This window comes from Microtus ochrogaster, linkage group LG5 (genome assembly GCF_000317375.1).
Source record: "Microtus ochrogaster isolate Prairie Vole_2 linkage group LG5, MicOch1.0, whole genome shotgun sequence".
Classification (NCBI taxonomy): domain Eukaryota; kingdom Metazoa; phylum Chordata; class Mammalia; order Rodentia; family Cricetidae; genus Microtus; species Microtus ochrogaster.
Window position 1 is genome coordinate 40,563,570 of NC_022031.1, and position 13,905 is coordinate 40,577,474.

Genomic DNA, 13,905 nt, shown 5'->3' on the forward strand with positions numbered 1-13,905 from the left:
AGAGAGAGAGAGAGAGAGAGAGAGAGAGAGAGAGAGAGAGAGAGAGAGAGGGAGGGAGAGAGAGGGAATACACACTACAGACTGTCAATCTGTCTGTCTTTCTATGGTTACACAGAAACAGAACACAGGTTGGGGATGTTTAGGCTACCCTAATCAGAAAATTTCAACGGATTCTGGGCCCTAAGGCAGCCATGGGGAGAAACACCCAAACAAAAACAAAGTTGGCTTCACAAGCAAGCGGCCCCAGATGTGGAGAGTCCAGGCTCAGGAGGGCGGCCTGAGCGACATCCCCCAGCAAGCTGACAAAAGCATTTTATTAGGATCACATTTCTAGCCAGCTGAAACTGAGCTGTCCTCAGGGAAGGCAGGAAAAGTTCCCTAGGTAATTGCTGCCCGTTGTCTGCCCTCCCTGAGCATAGGGACTGGAAGAGAGACAGAGAGAGGGGCCCCAGGGGCCTTGTTAAGGGTAGTTCCTGGTGGCAAACAGGTAAGCTGTAAGGTCCTGTCCTGGCTGCTTTATGTTCAAAGAAAGGAGGGGCCAGGAGTAGAGGATCAAAAAGAGGGCAAAGGGCACTGGATCAGGAGCCAGGAGATCAGCAGGCAGCCTGTCGGTAGGAGGCCGGAGATCACAGGCTGTCTTGGGCATTTGGCCTAGTAGTGTTGGATCTGAGCAAGGGACCAGCTGGAAACATGCTGAAGCCTGTGGAGATGGTCAGCCAGGTCAGACTCAAGGGGTCAGGGAGACTCGACCACTGTCATTCAACCCAGCCAATAGCAACTGGTTTCTCCAGTATCTACTCACTATACCCTTGATCTCATGGGGCTGACATGGAGAAGAAGCCAGTCTGGACAGCACCGGTGTCCCAAAGGAACCAGGAGCTGGGATGAGGCAGGACTACTGTGGTGGGAGGTACCCCCTTCAGCACTAACAGTCAGGAAAGCCCTGGAGAAGGACACCCGGCCTGAGAACTGGTATCCCCCAGGTCTAGACTGGTAAGAACTCACTGCATACGGAAGGACCGTGGCTGTAACCATGCCTACAATAGCTACCACTCACTTTACAATGCAGACCTACTCTGCGCCAGCAACACCAACCTCTCACTTTATTTTATTTATTTAAGATAGGGTTTCTTTCTCTAGCTGTTCTAGAACTCACTCTAGAGCAGGATGGCCTCAAACTCAGAGAGTTCCTTCTGCCTCTGCCTCCCGAGTGCTGGGATTAAAGGTGTGCGCCGCTGCCACCACCGCCACCACCGCCCAGCATAATCTCTCACTCTACACCAGGCACATGATCAAGCTGGGGGCAAGCAAAGTCCAGGCGGAGGTAACAGCAAAGAGAGAATGGGGTTCAGGTTATGAGGCTGGGCCTTAGTTTCCCTTGACTACACATAAACTTGCTAAGCCTGGAGAAACTCATTGTAGCCAAGTACTGATGTGGTAAGAAACTGAAGCTGGGGCGTCATCCTGGAGTAGGGGAGAGTTGCAGCAACAGGGACCTAGCAGGGCAGAGGTGTCATTGTGGTCAAGAGCACGGGCAGTGAAAGGGCCACTCCTGGCACAGGGCTCGGAGGAGGGGCAAGGCAGCATGGGTAGACCTCAGACCGTGACAGGTGAGAGATCTTGGAGAGCTGATGAAGGGCAAACAGATGCAGCACAAAAGCTGTGCAGTAACCTAATTTACACTGAGGGGGGCGGGGGTAGGTTTACTTCAGACTTAGCAGCTAGGATGAAAAATGACGGAAAGTGACAGCTCAAGATTTCGCAATCCCTCCTGCCAGTCACTGAGGGTGAAGGTGGCAACATGGTGTGATAAGACCAGGCCTGGCCAGGGGTCAGGAGCTTAGACCTCCCAGGAGCCTCTGTCATGAGGGGCCAGTGATCAACTGTATTTACAATAAAGACGCGGAGGAGGGCACAGCATCTAGAAGAAGCAGGGGTGGCCCCGGCACTGCATCAGTGAACTTACATTTGTTTCTCCAGTGGAATGGTGGGATCCACTCTCTCTCCCAGAATCCCACAGAACTCAGGGCTCCCGTGTTTGATGGGCTTGAAGCCTCCTCCAGGAGCACGGAGCTGGCGCCGTCGGTCCCGAGAAGGTGATGGGGAAGACTGCCGCTTCTCACTGCCGTTGAACTGGGCTGTGAGAATGGAGAGAAGACAGGGGCGACCATCACCGGGGGTCCAGGCAGCACTCAGTGGGCAGTATTCTGTATGGTGGCGTTTGTTTACTGTAAGAAATAGAGCCTGCCTGAAGATCAGAGTGTGGAGCTAGCCACGCTAGTCAGTCATAGAAGCCAGGCAATAGTGGCACACACCTTTCATGCCAGTACCCAGAAGACAGAGGCCGACGAATAGTTCAGGGCCACCCTGGACTACACAAGATTGAATCAATCTAAAAGAGAAACAGAGCTCACACCTTTGATCCCAGAATTTGGGAATCACACACTTTTAATACCAACATTATGAAGGTAGAGTCAGGATTGATATGGCTGGGCAGACAGAGGAGACAGGAGCTCAGGGTATTCAGTCTGAGGACTTACAGAGAAAGGACACCCCATTCGGTCTGAGGATTTTGTAGAGGTAAGAACTAGTAGTGGCTGGCTGCTCTGCTTCTCTGATCTTTCAGCTTTCACCCCCTAACATCTGATTCCGGGTTTTTATTATTAAGATCAATTGGAAATTGCGCTACAATTCTGCTTTGCATTTGACACTCTGCAAGAGTAAGAGAGGATCCCCAAATGCTGGGTTTTGCTATAGCCTAAGTGTGTCCCCAAAAGTTCCTATGCTGAATGAGTCAATGTTGGATAGCAGGCCCTTAAAGGAAGCACTTGAACTGTGAGCACCTCGGGAATGAACACTGAGATCCTAAACTGGATCAGTCACCGTGAACAAGAGGAAAGCCCCAATTCCAGAACACCCGGGTTTTGTCTCCCACAGCTGACAGACCAGATCACACTTGCTCTTCCTGCATCAGGCCATGGAGCTGCCAGCATCCAGAACCATAATCTCCAACAGCCCGCTTTTCTTTGTGTATTACCTAGACTCAAACATTGTTATTACATAAAATGGGGCAAGACAGCATCCCAAGACAGGACATAGAGAAATTGCCAAAGTCGGGCTGGCTGCATCTGGGTTACTGAGCCCAGTACAGTCCCTGGAGAATCTCCCTCTATGTTTTAGCAAGGCTCACAGCTCTCCCACAAGGCCTCTGTTCCCTAAAAGGCTGGGGCAGGGGTGGGGAGAGCTCCAACTAGGGTGTAAACTCTGCCCTCAGGTGACTCCTCCCTGTCTACCCAAAGCCACAGTGGTGGTCTTTGTCTTCTTCAACCTCTCCATCCTCTTCTTCCTGGAAAACCCTACTGAGCTCCATGGGGTCGCATGGCTTCCTGAGCCTATTCCTCTTCATTTAGATACTATGTATGCATGGACAGACGCAAGGGAACAAGAGAGCCCCCAGCAGGCACAATGCTGCATGGTAACAGAGGCCCCACCATGTAGACCACATCCCAAGGCCACAGAGGACCTCAGCTCTTTAGAGAGGGGGAAAGGTGTGTGTGTGTGTGTGTGTGTGTGTGTGTGTGTGTGTGTGTGCATGAGCAGGTGCCTACAGAAGACAAGAGTAAGCTGGAGTTATTAGCAGTTGTGAGCCATCTACTATGGAGGCTAGAACTCAACTCCAGTCCTCTAGAAGAGCAGCCAAGTGTTCTTAACCACTGAGCCATCTCTCCAGTCCTGAACTCACACTCTTAGGTACAGGCGACTAGGCCTTCTGACACCTACCTAGCTCCTGCTCAGGTTTAGGGCCCACTCAACTCTGTCGCCTTCAGAAGCTACTTCTCTCAGGAAACTCCAGAACTCCCTCGGCCATGGCATCTAAATCACCAGTCTCCTTGCCTGGCTCCCAAGAGTCACTGAGAATGGGCTGTAGCATCATTGTCCCACCTCACACAGTGCCTGCAAGGTAACAGGCGCTCAATACAAAATGAAAAAACCTTAACGAGCTCATGTTTTCCTTTACTGGAAAAAAATATCGGTTTTCCTACCAGATTAATTGGATAAAACCTAAGAATGTTCTAGTCGACACTCTAATTCCCCACTGGATTAATTTATACATCCTTTGGCATGCTTGATACTGCAGCCATGTATTTTCCTGAGAACAGGTGGTGATGAATGACAAGCTTAATTAGGCAAATCATTTCACCTAAAACACAAATATACAAACTCCAAGTGCAGTGATTCGACAGCCAAAGGGGGAGGGGGACCTGAACAAAAGCTCCAAATACAACCGTTCCCATCCCTTCTAATTAAGTTTCTCTTTAATCTGCAATTTTAAATGGCAATTCTTTTAATTTAGTGGTTTTATGTGAGAGATAAAGACGCAATTCCTCAGAATATCTGCATTTAGAGGAAAACATGCTGCCCCCACGAGTTGTTCAAATGATAGAACTTAATGAGTCCCACCGATAGGCAATTAAAGAACAAGTTGGAATCCTGCAGGAGGGAGGGCCACTCGGGGTTGTGTAGAACGAGGAGGTGCTGAACATCTGACTTCAGTCCCCAGGCTGCAGACTAGTCCTGGTGGCGGGAGAAGGGTGACCCAGACAGTGTCCTCAGGGTCAGCAAGTCAGCACCTTCGCTTGGCCCTAGATGTCTACCCCAGAGTTGTGTTTAGGGGACAGGGCTCATTATTCAAGAGCTCCCATTTGTTTTACTGGGCTTTCTAGATAGTCTCAAAGCTGGTGCTCCCTCTCTAATAACCTCCATAGTGCTCCTGCTACGGTGTGCTCCTGGCAAGCATGGATGTGTGCGGAACAGCAAGGATGAGCCCAGGACTCCGCGTTCACAGGGCCAGGCTTACCCCAATCTGTGTTTCCTTCTTCACGAGAAGAGCCAAGGTCTAGGTGGATGGAAGCTGTGGTTTCCCTCACTCGGTCGCTGCTCCATCTAAGTGGCATATAGAGGCTTCCCACGACTGGCTAGCCTCTCCCTGTGGTAGTGTGTCTGCTGCTCCAGGGACATATAGTCACTCTGCCCAGCACCTGGGAAGGTTTCCCTTCAGCTCTCTCCAGTCCCCTGTCAGCTCAGTTTACTCTATAGCCCAGCCTGGAGTGGATCTTAGAAAAAACATGAGCTGTTACAGTTTAGCGGTAGAGTTCTTGCCTAGCACACACAAGGTCATGGGTTCCATCCCCAACACTAATAAAATGATGGGGGGGGGGGTGTTGTTGCTTCAGTGTTGTCTCCTTCCTGTCCACTGTTCAGAGCAGACGGCAGCCGCCACAGCACAGCCCTTTACTGGTTCCCCAGTGGCCTGGCCTCCTCACCCTACTTAGTGCTCAAAGTCCTTAGGAAGTTGGAGGCTGCCCGACCTTCTTCACCTGATGCTCTAGTCTAAGCTGGCTGGTCCCTAACATCACCTGCCACCTGCCTTCTGGCTTCTGCTTTGTCTCTGTCTAGCCTTAGCCTTCAGAACGCCTTTCTTTATTATGCTGCAAAAAATTCTAGCTATTCCACTAAGTACAGCCTGAAGGTTTTTACCCCCTACAGTGGCTTTGCCCCAGGCCCCCCAGCTGGCTCCAGGGAATGGCCCACAGACTAAAGCAAGGCTAGGGAGGAGCAGCAGCTCTGCATCCAACTTGAGAGTCAGGGACACCTGGCTTTCATCCCCCGGCACCATTCCGTACTGTGATGCTAGGAGTATTTCTAAACTTCTCTAAGCTCAGCGTCCACATCTACCAACCAGGGCTGATAACAACGTGGTGAGTAGGGGCAGGCTGTGGAAATGGTTCAGGCAGGTCCTTTATCAGTGGCTGACACCTCTCCACAGTCACACTCACGAGGGGTGTGTGGGTGTGTATGTGTGTTTTCATATAGTTACAAAGACAGTGTCCTGTATCAGAACTGGCTTCTTCAGAGTCTTTGTACTGTTTACCGCTAACTCTCCAGTGCCCAGAACAGGACCTGGTATACAGGTGATAATCAATACCTATTGAATGAGAAGTCTCCGCCTAGCTCTGCAGGGCCATCCCGCCTCCATTCATCCCTGCAGGCCGCACTCTCTCTGTGCCAGCGGGTTCTGGGCATTGAGGTCAGATCTTCAGGCTTGGAGGCAATGCCCTTAACCACCAAACCACCTTGCCAGTCTCAACCAAGTTCTTTTAGAACCCTCTTGAAAATGATTTCATTTTGTATTTAGTACTTCAGAAGATCTGAGAACACATTCCTTCTAATGACCACAGACAATCTGAGACTGGTGCCACTGTGCCCTTGTTATAAACAAGGCCTGTGTAGCCAGAGAACTTGGCCCAGCTAACGAGGCAGGCTGCCATACTAGGCTCCTGGCTGGGCCATCCTCCAACCTAGTGTTACCCCTTGTGGGGTTGGCACTGCCCTGCTGGTCAGCCTGCAGCCTCTGGCTCTCCATTTTCTAGCATAGGACTGAGCCTCCTGCAGCAGAGACAGCAAGGCCAAAGAGGAAGCAGACAGTGTGCAGAGACTCCGGCTGCCACAGGTCCCGAGCCTCTCCACAGATAAACCAGAATTGAGGTACAGCTCTCTCTGTAAACCTTTGGGATACACAGGTGGGGCTGGCACTGCTCTGAGTCTGCACTTGTTCTCTGACACCCGGCTACTCTAGAGACAAGGTGCCCAGAAGCCTCTTTCGTGCAGTGCTCTGAATCCAACCCTGAATGCAGGGAGCCAGGTGGATGTCGACATGGTGAGGAGGGAGACTGCACACTGGTTTTGGAGCTGGAGTGGGCTACCTACCCTGGGGCTATGAACATCTGCACAATGCAGCCAATCAACACTTATGAACAGCTGAACTTCCTTCTGTACTAGCAGGCCTCTGCGGCCAGTGTTCCAAACCTGCATCCTACATTATGTCACTGACTCTACCAACACACACGCAGATACCCAAGGACCCCAGTTTACAGATAAGGAGACAGAGATCCCTCTCCCCACCCTCCCGTGCCGGTGAGTCTGTTCACCCCTCCCCTCGGCCCTCCTCTAGGAAGGCTATACGGAGGGCGGCCTCACAAAGGTTTGCATCTCCAGGATCATGAAGAGGTCTCTGAGTTCACCTTGAGGACACACACAGACCCTGGGCACTACGGTCACCTTCATAGGATGTGCGAGACAGGGCTGGTGACTCTGAGAGAACACTGCCATCATACAGCTGTGCCTGGCCTGAGAAGGTAGACACAGGACAGCCAAAGGGGCTCACCTCTGTCCTCTGATTCGTGATTGTTCCCCCCAAAGAAAACACAGACACCAGAGCTGAGTGCTGGCTGCGGAAGACCTAGATAGGACTAAGGAAGCACCAAGGCCTCCTCCGCTGAGAGAAGCCATCTTCTCCATCACAATTCTTTCCACAGGTAAGAAACATGGGGCTAGAAATGGGACCTACTCCTCCAGTTAACCAGCCCTGAATGTGGACTTGAAGCAAGGTCTCCTCCATCTTAGCCTTAGCAACTTCAGCACAATCTCCTTAGGGTACAACAGGTCTCAAGAGTCCACAGTAGTAATGACAGGGATGACAACATCCACTACCTACCAAGCCCCAACCTTAGTGCCTAATGTCACCCTCATTCTACCGATGAGGAAACACAGACAGACTTGTCACTGATAGCAAATGGCAGCTTTAAATGCAGATTCCTTCCTGAGCTCAGGGCTGGGCTCACCTGTCTGTCACCTGTTACTGGGAACTGCTCAAGGCTAAGGGCCTGTGATTTGTAACCTTTTCATCTGCAGACACTCACAAGACTCCAGGAGCCTGGGGAAAGTGATTATCCCTCCATCTGCAAGCCCAGGGAGAGCTGCCTAGCACAGGCTAGCACTTGAGGAAGTCAGTCCACGAGCCCAAGCTTCAGCCAGGTTTATGTTTGTGCCACTGCCCACTGCAGACAATGAGGGTGCGAGAGGGAAGATAAGTCAGTGGTCCCAGCTCTCACAAGGCTGCTGGCAGTGGCTTCCTCCTTGGACAGGAAGGGCACACTTTCAGTTTCTCAGAGGGAATTCAGTCATAGAAGGAAGGAAGGAAGGAGGTCAGGCAGGTCAGCAGCCACACAAAAGTGTCCTCCTACTCAAGACTGGCCTCATGTGGCTAAGACACAGGTGTCCAGCACCCAAGAGGGACAAAAACACCAAGAACCTGCAGGCACACAGCCAATAGCGGAGCCTAGCCTGGGACAGCGTCTTGGACTTGAGTGACCAGGCCTGACTCAGCAATGTCACAAAAAACATCCCAGCACTCAGTGGGCACCAGGCATGGGTTGGGTGGGGACCCAGCGGTGAACAAGGCTCCTCACGGGCCTCCACACCGGAAAAGAAGACATTTGTGGGAGCGTTTCTAACAGCACAATTAATAGAGGACTCAAAGCTATGACATGCTGGTGCCTTTGTTTTCACTTTTTAAAAATATTACCGAATGAACTCATTAATGCGTCAGATACAAAGCCCAACCAGAGAAACCTGTCCTCAGTAACATTTCAAGTGAGGGATCCCACAGCTCTCACTGAACCCCACCCCTCGGTAGACCTGTCGTTCACGCGCATGTTAAACATTAATTTTGGCTGTTACTCATTACACAGCAAAAAGTTCCCCAAACAAACACAATTATTAATTTCCTCACAGGCCCAGGGCATTCTGGGAGGTCATGAAGGAAGATGGAGGCTTTCTGGGACTGAGGGATGCCTGTTGTGTGGCAGCCTGTGACCAGGTCTGAGACTCCCTGTGGGAGACCCTGCAGACTCTGGGCCCTCAAGGAGACACAAGGAGCAGCAAGTGTGAGCCGTGCACAAAGCACACAGCCCCAGAGCACCATCTTCAGAGTATGTGCACCGTTGGGGGCAGGGACTAGCACTAAGACAAGAGAGCAAGTGGAGCTACCCCAGGAACCGCCCAAGCTACCCTATACCAGGTTCGCATACACCTTTTCCAGGGGAAGCCAATGTGACGGTGGCGAGGGTAAGCACTGTTCCTTCAGATGACCCAAGCTCACTGCCATGTGACTGCAGCTAAGCTGCTCCCTCCCTCTGAGCTCCAGTGCCGCCCTCCCTTCATGTTAAGACAGGGAAACAATGCCCAGCCGGCAGGGCTTTATAGGGTTACTCTAAAGCGGGTTTGTAATTGCTGCTCAATAAAAGCTGGCTTCCTATGCACTCCTCCCTGGCCATTCACCATACCCGGGTTGCTTTAAGGCAGCCACTAAGCTGGCTCTGATGGCTCAGAACTGTGTAGGAAACAGACATACCTAAAACGTCACTCTCCCATTCTCTGTCCTTTCCGACACCCTTCCTCATGTTGAGAAGGGCTACCTGTGGAGCGCTGGCACAGCATGAGCACCCATGGGACCAGGGTTTAAGGGTGTATGTACCTGGCTGTTCCAGAATGTGACAGGAGGCCCAGCCCGACCCGGGATGGCGAGATGGGACTGTCATGTCAGGGGAGGCTTCCTGGAAGGGCTGCCACCGGTTAACCTGAGAAGAGCTGTGATGCCCCTCCCTGGCTTCCTCAGCCCCACTTTTAAGCACAGGGTATAATCAGTTAACTGGAAGTTTCCACATGGGGTCCCCAGGGGAACTTGTCAGGGCTCATGGGTGCACTGACACTTTCTACAGTGGCTTACTTGCAACTCAAGTTCAAAGTTCTTAATCTAGGAAGAGCAAGCACATCACTTCTAGAACGGGATGAACAAGAAGTGAGGGCTGGGTAGCGGCAGCTGACACGGAGTGGAGGGCCAGGGTCCCCACTGAAGAACTGCTTTCCAGGCCTCCCAGACCTCTTCCCATTGCCAGGCAGAACTAGGAATGAGGCTGTAAACGAGGCTGCCACAGCTGCTAAGAGCCTCTTCATGCAGCAATGTTCCTATAGTAAGCTTTATTTAATTCAGCAAGCCCCTCCTGAACTCCAGAAATAAACCTCAAAGGCACAACCCTTTAGTGTTCACAAAGTCTTTTTTTTTTTTCTGTTTAGAGATTATTTATTTATTATGTTTACAGTGTCTGTCTACCATTTGCCTGCATGCCAGAAGAAGGCTTCAGATTTTATTATATATACATGATTCTGAGTCACCATGTGGTTGCTGGGAACTGAACTCAGGTCCTCTGGAAAAGCAGTCGATGCTCTTAGCTTCTGAGTCATCTCTCCAGCCCTCTTTTTGTTTTTCTTTTTTCCTCCTTGAGACAGGGTTCTTCTGCCCTGGAACTCACTCTGCAGACCAGGCTGGTCTTCAACTTAAGAGATCTCCCTGCCTCTGCCTCCCTAGTACTGGGATTAAAGGTGTGCACCACCTCCACCTGACTGACACATGTCTTTTTATCCAGAGATTTTCCTCGATCATTAGAAGCTCATGTTACAAGATCTGTGACCATCATCTCTCTTTAGATGAGAAAACTGAGGGTCAGGGAGATGAGCATCCTGCCTGGGGCTAAGTTGATGAATGGCTGAGCTGTCAAGCAAACATGGGACTCTCTGACTCCTGCCCACTGATCTTAATGGATGAGACACACTGTCCTCAACTTTGAAAGGCAGATCAACATGCCCAGGAGATGATATAGGGCAGACAAGGGCCCCAAGTAATGGCTGAGAGATAAGCCCATCTGAGCATGTTCTGTTTTCTATTTCTTCCTCTGGCAGAACCCAGGACACTGAAGAGAGACAACCTTGAGATGGTGAGTGGCGGAAGAAGCAACTGTTTCTCCAAGGCCCACTGGCTCCCTTTCAGGCTTAACCCCCCTGGTCCTTCTGCTGGAATGCACACCATCAAGTGCTGATTATCTCAGACCCAACTGGCACATCTCCCACACCCAGGTGGCCTGACTGACTACAGCACAAGGTGGTTTGTGGTTCTCTTCCCCTCTGCCTCAGTTTCTCCATGACAAGACTGTACAGTATGCAGGGCCCTCCTTATGCTAGAAGGAGGAATTCTTGCTTGGAGCTGTCTTAGTACCTCATGCTGGCATGTGAGGCAGGAGCTGCAGCAGGTGCAGGTCCCAAACATCAGTTATGTGATCGTGTAGGAGGTTCTTCTGTTTAAGTGTTGCTTTCATTGGTTAAATAAAGAGACTGCCTTGGCCTTTGGATAGGGAAGCCTTAAGTGGGCAGAGTAGACAGAACAGAATGCTGGGAAGAAGGGAAGTGTGGCAGACACCATTGATTCTCCTGCCCAAGCCGGACGCTGGTTGGACTCATGCTGGTAAGCCACAGTCAAGTGGTGATACACATTAATGAAAATGGGTTAATCAAGATGTGAGAGTTAGCCAATAAGAGGCTAGAGCTAATGGATCAGGCAGTAACTTAATACAATTTTGGTGTGGTTATTTTGGGGGTTAAGCTCCTCCTACTACAATGTGACAGAGGGGGGAGGCTCAGGTATAGGCTCTGCAGTTAAGACTTGGTTTTGCTACTGCCCAGGCAGGAGTCCATCTGTCCCATACCTAAAAAGAAGGAAACTAAGCGTGCAGAGGGTAGCCACAAGGACACAATGAGACAAGCATAAGAAAGGCATGTGGTGAGCCCACACTTTCCAGAAGGGAGGCTTCAGCAGGGCTGCTGGGATCCATTGCCAGTGAGGCAGTTCTGGGGAGAACAGGTAAAATCCTTCCAGATCTCTGACAGTAGCAAATGCCTGCCACCCAACATGATGCTTCCACGTCCCCAGTCTTTGGTCACAGGCCAAGTTCTGTACAGAACCTGTTCACCTCAACCTTCACTACCTCAGTAAGCTCAAAAAGAAGGGCGTACCAAGGGTTAAGCTAAAGAACTGGGGAGATTTCTTGTCTAACTCCCCAAGTCCTTATCCTTAACGAAATGTGCGCTGCAGAGTCCTGAGCAAAGGTTAAGACTGTCTTTCCAGGGAGCTAGGACTACCTCATCTTCTTACAATATCCTCCTCCCAGATGTAGAGCGACCACAGAATCGTCCTGTGAACTAAGGTCCCAGTGAGACATGGACAAGAGGGTCTGTTTCTCTCTGTCTCTGTCTCTCTCTCTCACACACACACAGAGCATGCTAGATCTTGACTGAAAAGGGCCTCTTGTCACCAGCTCAGGGCAGGGCAGGGCAGCATCCTGCAGGCTATACAGCACCTGCTCTACAGACTGAGACCTGTGGTCTCCCTGCCTACTCTCATGGCATGCGGGGGCTCCAGGGTAACAGGCATGGGCTCAGAACTGTCCACTGTCCACAGTCCTGCTGCAAAGTGAGTCTGTGCCACCCACCTTTCTCACTGCAGCTGCTACAGCAGCCTCTGAGGCTGGAAAGTCCATCCACAAGGTCAAGCTACCCCCAAGCGCCTACCTCCCCCTTCCAGGGCCCAGTTCTATGCCTTTCCAGACTTTGAAAGCATGGAAAAGGCCCCCAACTCAGGTTTCCCCAATCAGCCTGAGCAGGCAGAGTCACAAAAACAGAGCAGGAAAGAGGGGACGAGGCAGCTGTGCTCAGCAAACTTCATCTTCCATAGCTGTTCCTAAGAGCACTGCCAGTTCCCGAACACTCCAAGAACTCACTTGCATGTGCATACCTGTTCACGCACGCCCCATGTGCATGCACACTCAGATAACATTTAGCAGCCACTCAATAGGAAACTCTGCCCTTCATTCCAAGAAGCCACACTTGAGGGCTGGCAAATGGGACCATGATGACACTCAGAAATCCAATCAAGTTGCTGTAAAGCATCATCTTTACCTGAGGAGTGGCCTGCTGGCCTCTACCCACTGCTGCGTGCGGACAGACTGAAGCTTGCTCAGTGTCCTCCAGCCCAGGAGTGATGCATCCACCTCCCCTTTCAACCCAGGAAATGAGTAGGGAGCTCAAAGCTGTCTGGGATGAGCATAGCCAGCATCTGCTCTGGAGTGGGGCATGTGAAGCCAAGACACTTGATGAGAGAAGGCAGGACAAGAATGTGAGCGGCAGTGGCACCAGAGATAACAAATCAGTGACTTGAACCAAGGCCAGAATGGATGCTGTGGGTCTTTCTGTCAGCTAGTTCTATCTGAGGCCTTTTTGTGAACAACTACAGGTACAGAAGTTCTAAAACTTCCTCCAAGCATGAGTGGGCAGGTTCCAGACAGACAGCCTTCTGAGAGATGATGTCCTCCAGGTTAAGTGCATCTCACTCGTACTTCGACACAGATGACCTAGTGGTGGGAATCTGGTACAACATATTCCAATTGTGTAAGTCTGGTATAAGGTCCAAACTTAAATGATGCCTGTCTGTTGTGTGTGTGTGTGTCTGTGTGTGCGCACGCGCGCTTGGTTATACGTGTGCATGTACCAAGGTATATACGTGGAGATCAGAGGGTAACTGTCAAGAATTCTTGTTTTCCATCATGTGGGTTCCAGGGTTTGAACTGTGGTCAACAGGCTTGGTGGCAAACACCATTACTTACTCACTGAGCCATCTCAGTGGCCCCAGATGTGAGATTTCTGAGCAGCTCATAGGCAATGCCAACACTGCTGGTCAGAGACCATGCTAGAGAGTCAAGTGTCAGACTAGACGAGAGTATCACAAACAACAAGAGTCCTCCAGGGCCCCAGGAGGATCCAGGATGAGACAGGGGAACCCTAGCACCTGTCTGTGGTGCTGACTCATGCTTGGACATAAGGTATCTGGGACAGCTGCCACTTGCCCTCTTTCCGCCCTTCAATCAAGTCAGTATTTGCAATGAGCTATGGACGGCACAAACTCCTCCCACTCTTGTTGGAGCCTAGCCCCCTTGGGTTCCTTTACGTCTACAGAAGCAGCTCTGTGATGGTGTGAGAAGACTCACAGCCTAGCAGGCAAGGGTACCTGAAGCAGGCATGGCTAGGTACCAGGGTGGTGCTCACAGAGACAAGGCTATTTGAGCAGGGTACTGGGAGGTCAGGCTCTTTCCTGGTAGGCTGTGATGCACATTTCAGGAG

The 13,905-nt window shown here is 51.1% G+C and overlaps 1 protein-coding gene across 1 annotated transcript in view; it reads right to left on the reverse strand.

The window, feature by feature from the left end:
* Window positions 1-13,905, reverse strand: part of Shb (SH2 domain containing adaptor protein B) — a 113,277-nt gene that overhangs the window by 21,685 nt on the left and 77,687 nt on the right. Inside the window, exon 4 of the mRNA XM_005362128.2 lies at window positions 1,967-2,138. Coding sequence (XP_005362185.1) covers window positions 1,967-2,138 — 172 coding nt within the window. The remainder of the gene's footprint in view (window positions 1-1,966; window positions 2,139-13,905) is intronic.